At 37.1% G+C, this 14,902-nt stretch overlaps 2 protein-coding genes across 5 annotated transcripts in view; one reads left to right on the forward strand and one right to left on the reverse strand.

Moving 5' to 3' along the window:
• LOC123771008 (solute carrier family 25 member 32) overlaps positions 1-7,637 on the reverse strand; it is a 22,169-nt gene extending 14,532 nt beyond the window's left edge. Inside the window, exons 1-2 of the mRNA XM_045763203.2 lie at positions 7,341-7,637; positions 5,067-5,220 (exon numbers count right to left, since the gene is read on the reverse strand). Coding sequence (XP_045619159.2) covers positions 5,067-5,220; positions 7,341-7,473 — 287 coding nt within the window. The 5' untranslated portion in view covers positions 7,474-7,637. The remainder of the gene's footprint in view (positions 1-5,066; positions 5,221-7,340) is intronic.
• Positions 7,638-7,786: 149 nt separating this feature from the next.
• The window catches only part of Pask (PAS kinase), a 112,794-nt gene continuing 105,678 nt past the window's right edge, over positions 7,787-14,902 (forward strand). For 3 of the 4 annotated variants that reach the window (XR_011223788.1, XM_069309651.1, XM_069309652.1), the window contains exon 1: positions 7,787-7,874. Coding sequence is in view for 2 of the 4 variants with exons in the window: in XM_069309651.1 (XP_069165752.1) it covers positions 7,852-7,874 (23 nt within the window). In the remaining 2 variants the exon portion in view is untranslated. Of the gene's footprint in view, positions 7,875-13,201; positions 13,359-14,902 lie in introns of those variants that run through there. The other variant, XM_045763200.2, reaches the window with a different exon arrangement.

The following is a 14,902-nucleotide window of genomic DNA, read 5'->3' on the forward strand; positions in this document are numbered from 1 at the left end:
GTAGCTAAGATTAAAAGCAGCCCAAGTGCATTATGCAACTGCGACATTTCGGTCCATCCTGGACCATTATACATTGATATATATAACACGTGATGAAAAATGTGACAGTATCAGACCAGGAAGGAAGAATTTAAACAAATTTCATTAAGTACTTTCGTATTTAATAATACATCTTCAGAAGGATGAATACATCCTTCTGAAGATGAATTATTAAATACGAAAGTACTTAAGGAAATTCCTGTTTCAATTCTTCTTTTGTGGTTTGATACTGTCACATTTTCATCACGTGTTAATTTTCGTGATTCACACACATTATATATATATATATATATATTATATATATATATATATGTCGTACCTAGTAGCCAGAACGCACTTCTCAGCCGACTATGCAAGGCCCGATTTGCCTAATAAGCCAAGTTTTCCTGAATTAATATATTTTCTAGAATTTTTTTCTTATGAAATGATAAAGCTACCCATTTCATTATGTATGAGGTCACCTTTTTTTATTGGAGATAAAATTAACGTAGATATATGACCGAACCTAACCAACCCTACCTAACCTAACCTAACCTATCTTTATACGTTAGGTTAGGTTAGGTAGCCAAAAAAGTTAGGTTAGGTCGTCGAATAAACATTAATTCATGAAAACTTGGCTTATTAGGCAAATCGGGCCTTGCATAGTAGGCTGAGAAGTGCGTTCTGGCTACTAGGTACGACATATATATATATATATATATATATATATATATATATATATATATATATATATATATATATATATATATATATATATATATATATATATATATATAATTACACACCTGTGATTCTTCATATAGTCCTTACTGTTTGTTATAAATAAAATCATTATTGCAATACTGGACCAAACGAGATAAAGTATACATCTCTAGGAAAGTTCAAGTGCGCGTTCCCCGTCAACTGAACAATTATTTAATAGTGCAAAATGTTACTCAACACGTCACAAGATGATATTGAGCGAAGATTCTGATCACATTGGTGAAGAAAATGAAAACACGAAAAAAAGATGGACCAGATAGTTTTATACAAAAAAAAATGTTTTCCCAAAGGCAGCTTCTTGGAACTTACATTTTTTCCTTACACGACTTGATAATGAATACATAATTCAGGATGGACCAAAACGTCAATTCTTATATTTTCAGATTTGTCGGTCGGGTGTACAAATTTTCCTTCGTTTATTAGAGCTGCGGGAATCTAGACAAACTAGACGGCTTCCTGCTGTCTTATGATGCAAGTTTCGGGAAAGTATATGACGTCAAGAGACTCCCTGCCTCCGGATTGGCTGTCGACGGGGGTGTGGACGTGTGCGTCCAATCTGCGCACTGCTTCTACGGCGTGCAACGAGTTTTTTTTTTTTTAACCTGCGCATTGCCAGCCAGTACCACCAACTTTTAATATTTGTATTTATTTAAAACTATGCTATGCAATGTACTGCTATTAGTGTTGACGTTCACATCACATACTCATAATTGTTATAGCGTGATCAAGGTACTGACACCTTACACTAACGTTCAATAGTAATCTGCAGTAACTAAGAGTGGTGAGGGGAGGAAAGAGAACACTCCGGCTTGGTGAATGTGCCAATAACCTTGGACAGACACACCACACCACACTTGACATCCTAACCTAACCAGCGTGCAGCTAGTCAACACCGCTAAACCATCCACAGCTAACCAGACAATGTTCACTTATCATAGTACACAAACACTGATCGCGCAAATGGCACGCAATTTAACCACTGCCGACATAAAGTTCTTAAACAAGTGACCTCTTGCAACACAACGTTGTGGCGTCATGGAAATCTACCTTAAATAAACCTTCAGGAGACATATTGGCCTACGGGGGGTAGCATCAATTTACTTCCAACTTGTTATATTTTAAATTATTCAACGAGTTTGCTTTTATGATACTAATACTCTAACTTGTTTGTTATACGCATTTATAACCTTATTTCTGAACCAGTGACTGAGGATAAATCTAAAGGGGGAAAGGAATGCGTTGCAACCAAGAAGAAATAGAAATGAATAATATATTAGAGGCACAATGAAAAAGGCCAAATAAAAAAGTAGCATGCTCACCACATGGGTCTTTTAACCATTAGAGATATTTTCACCATACAAGTTACCTACGCAAACATGGCGTTAATGCACACATACTGTACATCAATGATAAATTCCTCCTGCACCATAACAGTTAAGACACTGGTGCAGTGTAAACAGAGTTTATTCCCAGAAGAACGGGGAGAATGATTTGCAATTCTATTATATTCTTAATAGCCAGGAGGCTATTAAGCCAATCAGCGTGTATTAAAGTGTCGTCAATGTTTCAAACTTGTTACGTACAATTTATAGACTAAATGGTGAATAAATATAACCATTATTACCACGTAAGCTGAATTTAAAACCTAAAGTCGGCTAAAACTGCAAAAATCCATTCAATGCAAAATGAAATCCAACGGCAGATTGAAAATGCAAAATAACACAAAATATGACATGAAACAATATTAAACACAAACAAGCTAAAGAGAGGCGAAGGTACAAAGTTGTTTTGGAAAATAAAAGCTAACAGGGTAAACTGTGTGTGTCGCCAGACGACCCAAACCAAACCTTCGTCGGCCCCCAGTAAACATCCGCTTCGCAAATGCCCCGTAGCGTGCAAGGACACATTTCAAACTATTTTGAAAATATCCAACTAAATACTGCTAACAACTGAAATGATGTCTACTTTAAAGTTTGTACATTACATAATGAATCTGAAGGCTCGCCAGAGAGGAACAGGAACAAGTGACAGCAGCTGGTGATGTTTGCAAAGTGACAGCTGCAGGATCTTAGCATATTTGCCAGCATGCCTTCTGGCACCTGAGTCATGGCACTTTCCTGCAGAATTTACACTGTAAACTTTTCACTGCCTCTTCAAATTGTTGCTCACCACACACAGCTACTTTCAAGTAATTGTACATTTTTCTCAAACACTCATGTTTTAGAGAGCACCAATTAGTCACTGAACATCATCATCAAAACCAGACAACACTAGAAAGGTGGGTGTGGGCAATAGAACCATAAATATTCATAAGAAAACCATATTTTCAAAATTTCCCTATTAAATTTAATATGTTCGACTTTCCTTTAGATTTGTGATATGTCAGAAGATGTGTGGCATGGCAGCTAGGTGCAAAACAAGTTTCCTTTTAACAATATACATCTGGTAAATAATAAATGCAAATGAATTTTCCAAGATACAAATGCTAAGATTTTACAACCATAACCGGATGGTGACTTGTAAATCATTGGGTGGATCTTGGTAAAGCAATTCCACTTGCATGCAAGCACTAACCTACTTAACCTACACTATAAACAATTAAATGATCCCGTGTATACAGTATTGTGTTACCTATATACATGGGATCTGTTCCATAAATCAACAACTCTGTTTCTGAGCCATAATTTCCTCGTCTTCTTTTAATCTAAACTTATCTAAATTGTACATAGATTTGTGTTTTATTTAGTGCGACTTCGCTAAGCCATAGTGGTCGATTCACATCTCCCTCAGATGTGAAGATGTGGGCCAGGGAGGGTTAAGGTTCACTGCAACATGCCTAATCACTGAATTATTCTTCCATTTCTTATTTCCTGTTAAGCGTATCTAACCCATTACACAAATTCATTAACATAGCCTTTACACATTTATTTCTATATACTGTATTCATCTCTTCTGACCAATTAAATATTTACTTTTTCCAGTCATCCATTTATAATAAATTTACAGATCTTAGTACCTGTAGCCTAAATGAATATTTAGGCTTTGGACAAAAATAAAAGCTTTTTGTCCTTGATCAAGCTCCCCAAAACTATTTAATTTTGTTTATTAAATTGTACGTACTTAAAAAATCTGGGATTCTAACATTTTCTTAGCAAAGAAAGCTATGGTAATGGTGTTTAGGGCAATTATTGAAAAGCACTAAGCCAGTGTGATTAGACTGCACTTTAAATGGATTTAAGGACGAGGAGCTGGGATACAAGGATTGAGTAAAGGAATGGCTGTCGCTGTTCTGAGCGACAGGGCACTCTTGCAGGACACTTAAAAGATACATCACTGATGTCTTTTCCAAAAGTGGGGGCCTCAAAGGCAACATTCAACTACTCTCCGGGTCATCAGGGTGAGCAATAATCAACAAAGGTAGTATTCTAAAAGGCTGTGGGGGAGCTATTACCCACCTTCATCCCATGCAGAAAATGTAAAGTGTGAATGTTTATTTAAACTACAGTAATGAAATCAATAAATCCTACATTGGAATCAATATGGCAGAGCCAATCTAGAACCAAACTTATGAAAATGTGCAAGAAATTTTTCAAGAAGTAACCTTATCAAATTATAAATTTTACTGCCAATCATGCTATTGTTATACTGACAAACTAGCATGCTATTAGTTATACTGACTAACACTTTTCTTGCACACACACATTCACCATACAGAGCAAAAGCCAACGTGCTAGCAACAACTCGCGTGTACCAAAAATATTTTGTAGGACTATTACTATACTGATAACACTAATGTGTAACTCATGAAGCTTATAAATAAAATTGATAGCCACATAGCTACAACAAAATACCTATCATGATAGTAACAGTTCCACAATCTACACTAAAGTACAGTATATTAACTCATTCGCTTGTCATTTAAGAGTTCTTGGGGAGTGAGTCACATTGAGCAACAAACTTCAAACATTGAAGTTTGGGACGTTCTTAGACAAAAGCTCAATTACTGGTTGCAAGTCATGTGTAAATTACAGTACATTCAATTCCTAAACAAGAAAATTAATACTGCATGGAATTACTCTGGGCCATTAGTGTGTAGGATGGATTGCAAACAAGATCACCGATTCACAAGCAACTACAGTGTACATTTTTTGTAACCCCCCTCCCCCTACCCCCTTTATTTTTTAACCAAGGGTAATGTAAGACAGAAGAAAGAAAACATCATTCTTGCATACAGTAAATCTAAAAAAATTTTGTATAGTACTTACAAAAGGAAGTAGAGTCCCCAAGCTGAGCCTGCACCCCAAACGTTAGGTGTTACGCCACGGTAGAGCCCTCTGATGCCCTCATGCCTGAAGATCTGACACATGGCCTGTGTAAGCCCTGTGTAGTGAGGCTTAGCAGACGTTGTTCCATCACTCACTACACAAAAAATAATTCATTATTCATACAATAAAGAAAGTCACCAGTAAACAAAAAAAAAAGAATAAAAGTAAAAAAAGCAAAAATCTGTGTACACCCACTATTTACAAAACACTGAATTGTCAATAAAAAGTACATCCACACACATGGACTCCTTTAATGCTATAAAACAGGCATTTGTGTTCTCTAGTATCTAATCATTGCTTATCAGTCAATTTATATAACTAATACCACTTGATGGCTGAGAAAGAGCATCATAAAAAAAAAACCTACTAAGCCTTTTTAGTACAGTAATTACTAATATTTTCAGTTCTACTAATCCTTGAGGAAAACTAGTACCCAAGGGATAACACGCATTTCTGGACCACTTAACAAAATATTTGTGCAAGATCGGGGGTCCCAAATTATAGCTCCATTTCTCAATTTTTTTTAACCAAGATTTGACCAACTTTAAAAATTCCATGGAAATAAACTTTTGAGGTACAGTATTAACATTCAAAAACTCCTGTGTATGTAATTGGAATAGATTAGCAGGGTGTTGCCAGACAAAGGATATCTGGTCCCAAACAAAAGTTGCCATTGTAATTACCTAAGTAATTACCTAAGTGTAGTTACAGGATGAGAACTACGCTCGTGGTGTCCAGTCTACCCAGCATTCTTTGTCAACGCTTTGATGCTACTGACGGACAATTAATTAATTAATTAATTAACATACTGACATTGTGTAGGTCCATGTGTGCTTGGTTAATAAATATTTATACATGGCAACATTTCCTCTATAAAATAAACAGTGCAGCTAAATCTGGAGGCATTTAATTAAAAAAATGTTCAATCAAACTTCTGGATACCTTTTATCAAATACTTTAAGCCAGAAAAACAAAAGTTGTAATGATCAACATATTCCATTAAGCCTGATGAAATTTGTATCCAGAGTATTCCCACAATACATTATTTGTGGATAGACCTAACCAATTATCACCAGTCATGCCTGGCTCCCTGATGGGCTTGCAGTGGCTAAATTATGGTCACAGTAAATTACCAATCATAGGAAAATAACTAGAATCACAATAAACAAGTCACAGAAAATTGTCTGATTAGATTTTCTTAATGCTATTTTCCTAGCCAATTATGTGTGTAAACCTAGAGAGGGTTCTGGGAGTTCCCGAGCCCAGCCTGAGGCCAAGCTTGACTTTTTATAAACGCATCCAACAGGCTGTTGCTTGCTGTATAATAGAAGTAATATTCAAAGGGCAAGTGCCTTGAGGATGAACACAGACCTCAAAACTATTCCATTTTGTTGCCAACAGACTGATTTTGCCAAAGCCCTGTTTTCAAGGCCAGGCATTGGGTTTACTATTAAAAGCTTTAGAAACTTTCTAGTCAAATGGACAGGTAAATATTCTCATCCCTGAACCAAATTAACACTTTTGGATACAGCAAAAGGGTTAAAGGCAACTTAACATTGTAGAACGATACAGCCACTTTACAATGTAGAATGATTGATACAGCCACTTTACAATGTAGAATGATACCGTATAAAATCTTACAAAAGGGTACATGGCTGATATTAACAGGGTACTAAAAATTGCACCAAACTGAACATGATATAATGGATACAAATTGGATAACTGAAGGCTGATTGTTACTGAAAATATACACTGAAGTCCAGTTAAGCAGCAGATGTATGCATTATGCTAGCACTTAGGAGCACCAGAACCCTAACATTTTACAAAGACCCTTGATCAAAAAACATTATAACTACAGTATTGCCAGACACTTGCCATTTACACAAAATATGCCCATAGACTAGAGTATAACTGAAAGTAACGCTAAACAATAACGCCTGTTCTAATATTGGATAACTTACAGGCATAGGAGCAGCATTTGGTACTAAACAATCCGAGATTAAAAATTATTTTAGTAGTTGCAATTTTTAGTATGTTTAGTTTTTAGTATGTTGCAATTTTAAGATTGGAATTTTTTTTAAAGAAATTCCAAGAAATTTCTGGAGTGCAGAGCGCAATGTAATAAAAGGAATCCGCTGAGAACATGGGACGCCTCCGCTGACAATATACCAAGCCTTAACAGTAACCAAGGTACTCCAAGACGTTATTACTCACCGGCAAACCTGATCTTGAGTAGATCTAGAGGATGAAGTATGAGAGTGGAGGCGACGCCGCCCGCCACCCCAGCCACCAGGTGTTCCAGCCTCACTCCCGCTAGGGGATTCCTCCCGTTCTTAGATACACTCATTCTCTCCTCTGCGCACACTTGTAATAAATAGAAATCAACTATCTACGGAAGACAGCGTTGGTGCGGTTTAGAGCAGTTCTCATGGCTGAGGTTAGCACATGTGTGAGTAGTGGCGAGGTAGAGAGCCGCGAGCCGCCGCACCCTGGAACATACAGACGACGACTGATGCTCTCATCAATCCTCCTTCTCCTCTTCTCTCTGCAATTGACATATATAATGCATTATTAGTATACAGAATAATAAATATAGAATATAAAATTAATTATAATTGTATATGTGATGTGAATGTAATTTATGATGAGCGGTGAGATGCTGGGCAAAGAACCAAGTGGTTTGTTCAAAACAAAGTGAGGAAGAAGGTGTTCAAACAGCAGGAGGATGGCGCGCATACTACGTGTCCCGTGAGTGTTTCTTATATTCTACTTTCACATGAACCCACTTCCAACATGTATCGTAGCTACTTTCTGTCATATTTGTATAAGAACAGGAAAATAGGAAGCAAATAACAGCCAACACTAGTATTAATATTGAATAAACTTTTAAGTCATTGCATAAATCGGTTTCGCATGTAAATACATTTTTTTAAATGTACAGTATTGCAACCACAATAATATTGTGCTGAAGAAGTCCGTTATGAAAGATTATAATTAATCTGAGGCTATCAGCAATTAAGTTTCCTAAAAAGCGTGAATGCAAGATCAGGTACACTTCATGCAGCTCGTCTGAGAATTATCGAGTGGATCTCGCTGTATTTATAAGAGAAGTTGATACATACCTCCAAAGAATACCTTAACTGCCTGTGATTCATATGTCAGGCAGCGAGCAGTTGTGTCTTAACAGCCTGGTTGACCGACCAACCAGGAGGCTGGTCAGAGAATCAAGAAAACGAAATGTTGATCCTTGCAACCAAACCAAAGTAAACGCAAAATTCAGAACCCCTTGAAGAATAATGATTTGGTGAAAAATCTTGCTGCATACTTGATAGTTTGCACAGCTCCTGTCAGTGCTGGTGTACTAAACTTGGGTCAAAAATCCTTCTAGGGTAATGATGAATTTAATATTTTATTAGACACTATTGGACTCAAGGAAATGCTGCACTCTTTGAAGATTGCTGAAAACTGTGCTTTATTTAAGGATTGTTGAATTTAAGGGCTGTTGCAATATAAATGTGTAAAACAACAGACTATAGATTGTGTAAAAGATGACAGACTATATTTTAGAATCTTAGTTTTTGTCCAGGCCATATACTGTATATAGAAAGCTTATGGGATTATAAACATGGAGAGATGGGGATTTAAGGAGAATTACCTGTTTAATATAGATTTAAAAGTTTTTACTTCACTACTTATAACTCCTGGTAAGCTGTTCCATCTGTTTACAACATAAAGTAGTATTTAGCTTCATTACAGTGGTCTTTCTCCAGTAATTTTATAATTATTGCTGTTTAGTGTGTTTGTCCAAATTTAAAATATTAATAGATTTCACTATGTGGTCTGATGATTTTCAAAACTTATTAAATTGCCCGTTGCAGTATTGCTCAAAATGCTGTGCGTATTAGTGGCTTTGCCCAAAAAGCTATGCGTATTAGTGGCTTTAGGCATAGTATGTACTAGTACTATCTAGAAATAACACATTATATTTGTAACTCATTTTGAATGTATGTACTTTTACCTGAATAAGCATTACTGTATCTTATTATCTTAAACATTACATTAAATGGCATCATATTTTTCTTTAGAAACTGAATAAAATACACACTAATCTAAGAATTGCAGTTTTGGTCACTACTGTACTTGAGAAAAAATACTACACTGTAACAAAAAAGAACAAGTTTATCTGTAGTTGGTTCTAAGAGCTCTTCTAGGAAAGGTTTGTTCGATTTATCAGTTTTTGGTATCATCTCGCTACTCAGTGCTGAGCAAACCTTTCCTGTTTGGTGTCTGTTATGTTATTATTTCAGGTGGGCATCCCTGCCTGTTAAAATTTATGGGTTTTAGAAAAAAATATAATGCTGTAGTTCCTGTATTATGTTTAATAAATAATGACCTACCGGTATATATATGATGAATTAATGAATTTATAACATTTTTGCAGTACAAAAACCCAGCACATTTGACACAAATCACACAATGCAACCTGTTAATTCTTTATACATATTTTAAGTTTTGACCCTATATGTGAAGCATTTGTTTATCAATAAATATGAATATATTTCCCCAAACAAAACTATAGATCTGAGATTTATAGTTCATTTATTATGCACCCCATACCCATCCTGTGGGCTGTAGTGGAAATGGTTATAGAGGCACATAATGGGCTCAAGGACTGAACCCCAAAAGTAATTTAGCTAAGCAAGTTAGTCTTCATAAGTGAGTTATAGTTTATTGTACATTATTATAGCAACAATGGGTTCAAGAACGACCACAAGTACAGTACAGTCTGTAAGCTAAGCAACTTACATATGTGGTGAGGTAGTTTTGTAATTTTATTTGCTTATCATGCACGTCATCACCTCCCTCCAGTAGGTGGCAGTGGAAAGATTACAGTCATGTAGATTTGCTACCTACAGTTGGCAAACTGGATATTTGCCTAAAATTCCAGGTATTAGATAATTTGTAATTAAATATTTACACATTTCTTGAGCATTTATTATAGAGCTGCCTCTAAATTCATGTATCTTTGACCTCCATCACATAATGACAAAGGATATTGCAAAGAATTTTGCTAACAATTTACATTTGGTCAAGTCTGCATCAGCAGGCAACAAAATTTTTCAGAGATATTTATTACTGAGTATAAGCCAAGCAGTAATAATGTCTGGGAATCTGCTGATTCTATTAGAATAATTAGATGATCCATAGATGAGTGGTGGTTCTTGCCAGATAGTACAGTACAGTATGATGATCGATGGAATTGTTAGTGTCAATTTCACTTTGCCTCGGATCTACATGGTTTTGTTGAACTATATAGTGCATTATTTTTCTCAAGCAATTTGGGAACAAATTGGAGACGAAGTGAAATCTAACATCTATTCAATTTAAATCAAAGTACCATGCCTGAAGGCCCACATTAACAGGTCATTCAGTATAATAATTAACCTCAATGTTACTACTGCTCAACTACAGCTCGGCTATAAGTACTAGTACAGTATCTTTAAAGTTTAAACCGCTTGGCAATGCAGACCTGGCCAAAGGTAATATTGGCAAAACTATTCCCATACCATGCATCACTATAATTCAATTGTTCAGTAAATGTATATGTTACTTTAAGTGTTATTTACCAATAATTTGTAATCCTTTATAATATAGAATAGAGTAGCAGCACACTGCTGTGTACTTACACTTGTTAAGAGATGAAAGGGGTGTGATAAGGTAAGGAATTAACAGGAAAAAGTGCTAAGCCAGTACGACTATACATAGTGCACATAATCATACTGGCTTAGTGCCTTCTGATAATTACCTTACCTTGTCATGCACTCTTTCATTTCTTAACAAGAGCAAGTACACAGCAGTGTGCTGCTCCCCCTATTCTATATTTTGAGGGATTATTGATTGTTGGTATAATAACAAAATTAAATGTACATTTACTGAAGACTTGTAATTATAATCCATTGTTAGGGGATAGGCAGTCAGTTCATTAGGCTTATATCGAGGTCTCGCCCATGGTCGAATTTCCGACCCTCCCGAGGATTCAACCTCGCAACAAGCTGACTTAACTCCTGGGGTACCTATATACTGCTAGGTGGGCAGGGGCATTAGGTGATAGGAAATGCACCTAACCATTTCTGTCCCACCAGGAATTCTCATTTGAGAGTCTAGAACGAAACCGACTGTAATACCGGGACCCTCCATCCGGGAGGTACTTATCTCTAAAATCTCTAAGGTTGTACAGTAATTATCTCTAGATTTTTTATATTTTTTTTTTTTTGCATTTCATCTAAGTGATTCAGAGTATGGGAATTAGGCAAATTAAAATATGTCGCTTACACACAATAAATGTAAATTGCATACCATGCACAATAATTAGGGTCCAGTACTTGAACTTTAATAAAGTAAAATTTATATATACTGTATATGTATATTTATATACTATTTGTGTCTACAGAATCGAGCTATTAGCTCTTGGACCCCACCTTTCTAACCAATTTATTTTTCCCTCTATTATATCTACTACATATACTACACATCCCCAGGAATCGGCCCATAGCAGCTGTCTAACTCCTGGGTACCTATTTACTGCTAGGTGAACAGAGGCATTAGTGAAAGAAACTGCCCATTTGTTTCTGCTTTGTCCTGGAATCGAACCCGAGCCTTTAGGACTACGACCCCCGAGCGCTATCCACTCAGCCACGAGGCCCCTTTGTGTGTGTCTCTCTCTCTTTATACACAGTGTGTGTGTGTGTGTATGTATGTATGTATATATATATATATATATATATATATATATATATATATATATATATATATATATATATATATATATATATAAATAATAGAGGGAAAATAAATTGGTTAGCAAGATGGGGTCCAAGAGCTAATAGCTCGATTCTGCAGACACAAATAGTAAATACACACACATACACACACACACACCAGACTCCATTTGCAGTTTCAAATGTAAAGAGGATCAAATGAACCCAATATGCTCAGTAATCTGTACACCGGTTGATTGGCAGTTGAGAGGTGGGACCAAAGAGCCTAAGCTCAACTCCTGCAAGCACAACTAAGTGAGTACACACACACACACACTAGCATATATCCATATATACACTGTACTGATGAAGTAATATACATTTATATGTGATATAGTGGTCCCCATACCATCAAATAGATGCATCAAATAGTATACAATATTATTTTGTTATGGTGATGTATACTGTTTTATACAGTTTACAATAATTATTGTGTGAAGTTGATGTAGCCCACTGCCTAATATGTATTGTGCTATGGCCACAAGTCATGTGTGGTACAAATGCTATTTATTGCCCGAAAGCCTACAAAGGTACAAAGCCTATTCATTTGCCCGAAACGCTATGCGTGCTAGTGGCTTTACAAGAATGTAAAATCAACTTCATTTCTATGTACCTTCTTGTATATAAATAAATAAATAAATAAATATGCTGAGTTTCAAAGCTTTAACTTGAATGCTGAGTCACAAAGCATTAACTTGTATGCTGAGTTTAAGCATATGATATAATGGATTGTTATGCCATGCCTCTTCAAACTAAATGTTACCCAACAGTAACCAGATAATACCAAGATACAGTAGTCTGGTAGAAAAGTTCAAGCCTCGTGTGGTAACCTTGAAGCCATGTTATAAATATGTTGAAATTTTAGTGAAACTATGGGATACCGGTATAGGCTTCACTCATAATATTTATTTTCTTTGTGGGTGGTATATTTCAAAAGAACCCGCCAAAATCTCCCTCCGAAATGTGTTTTCTTTATGGTCTGCCATCCACGAGAGTTGTCGAGCACCTGGCACATCACTCCTCAACAGTTGCCAAATCTGGTCTTTTCTCCTAATTGTCTCGTTGATATCTCGATGTAGAGGCTTTGATTTTAGTCTAATTCTTTGGTAAATAATGTGTGCACGTGCTGTTGGATGCAACCATAACGGGAAACTACGTGAAGTTGAATAGATGGGGGGAGAAAGAGTGGTGTGGGAAGGTGGAGAAGTGCCAACACAGCAGGCGCCCTTGTGTCTAGGGGGCGCGCCAGCTCACACCAACAGGAGGTCCCAGCCAGTGAAACGGCGCGGGTGTCACCCTTAGACTTTCCTCGGTACATCTCGTCCCTCTCCTTACCTCTGCCCTCTTACTGGCAGCCCAGGCACCAGCTGTTCTCTCGCGTGATCTCGTCTACTCTTACCTGGGCCTCCACAAGGTGAGCCCGAGGCTTTCTTAAGGCTTTTTGCAGGTTGTATTTGAAACATTAGCGCTGCCTTGTGTAAATGACAAAATTGGATGGAAATTTAAAAGACGGCATTTTTGAAGGAATCGCTAGTCGTACATAGCAGAGGTGAGTAGTGTAGTGGGAAGACATAGGATAGGGAAGAGAGGATAGGCTGGGACGAATGCCACTGGGAGTGAACCAGCAGATCTAATCACTTCTCCAGCGATCATCGACCCCTACGCATACACCCTGGGGTGTTTATATAAATTGTTTGTTAATTATATATATATATGGATTGATGACCATTTTCCAGCTTGGTCAAGCTTGTTGCTAGCCGAAGTTGTTGCTAGCGATGAGAGAGTGGTGGTGGTGTGAGGGAGGGGTGGGAGAGATGACAGGAAGGGGGTGTGTTGGGGAGGGGTGGGAACCACTCTGGTGTGGATACAACCTTGGATACTACACTCCCCTCATAGATACTGTATATATATATATAAATGAAACGAGATAAGGTTGAATGGCTGAGATTGTAGCATGGCTTTGTTCCACTCGCGTAGTAATTTTCCTTGCTGCAGGTGGTTTAGTCTTTGTCAGGTAATGTTGTATATATATGCATGTATATACATGTATATTAATAGTCTTCAGCACCCAGTTTCCCAGTTTGTTACACTGACAACCTCAGGAAAACTAAGGTATTCAACTTGTATTGTTCAGGTTTCTGCTAGGGGATATCCATACAGGATTTTATTTTTCGTTGGGTTAAATATTTCGAGGACGCCTCCACACACAATGCTGACCTGCTCCCTCCCACCTCCCCTCCACCATCACTCCATCACCTCTTCTTCTTGATGGGAACGTGCACTTCGCCTGAACCATCACCTCACTCAAACCCATCCTCCAAAAAGATAGTACATATAGCTTCTATGAATTGTTTACAAAATCAGTTTTGTTCTGTTGTTGGTATACTAAATGCCATAACAAAACTGCAACAGCTTAACCGTTAACCTTATCTGTACTAAGTTTATATAAGGAATTCTAGGCCTAATTTAGTACATAAAAGGCTTATAATCGGGCTTGGAAAAGTTAGGTTTGATTGTTGCTGTTTTTTTTTTTGGGGGGGGGGGGTCCATCAAAATCAGTAGTACAAAACCATTTTTTTCCCTCATTTAAGTGCAAGAGTCCAAATTTTGTTCATATCAACAGTCGTTATAGGTATTTACATTTTAGTAGGATGGTTTGACTCGCACCGCACCCATAACCATAGCCTCTGCTTCCCCTACCTAGGGGGGGGGGGGACCTTATCCTTCCCTAATTTCCTCTTCCTTGAGATTATCTTGAGATGATTTCGGGGCTTTAGTGTCCCCGCGGCCCGGTCCCCTTCCTTTCCTCCCCTTCATCCCCGCAAGCACAACTAGGCGAGTTCATGGTTAGCGGGCCAGTCTGAGGTTTAAGGGGCCATAACTGCGTTTCTTATAAGTTCAATGTCAACCAATTTTTTTGACTAGTTGTATATGATAAGGGCTGCAATTGTTCAAAGT

Source organism: Procambarus clarkii, chromosome 65, assembly GCF_040958095.1.
Source record: "Procambarus clarkii isolate CNS0578487 chromosome 65, FALCON_Pclarkii_2.0, whole genome shotgun sequence".
Taxonomy (NCBI): domain Eukaryota; kingdom Metazoa; phylum Arthropoda; class Malacostraca; order Decapoda; family Cambaridae; genus Procambarus; species Procambarus clarkii.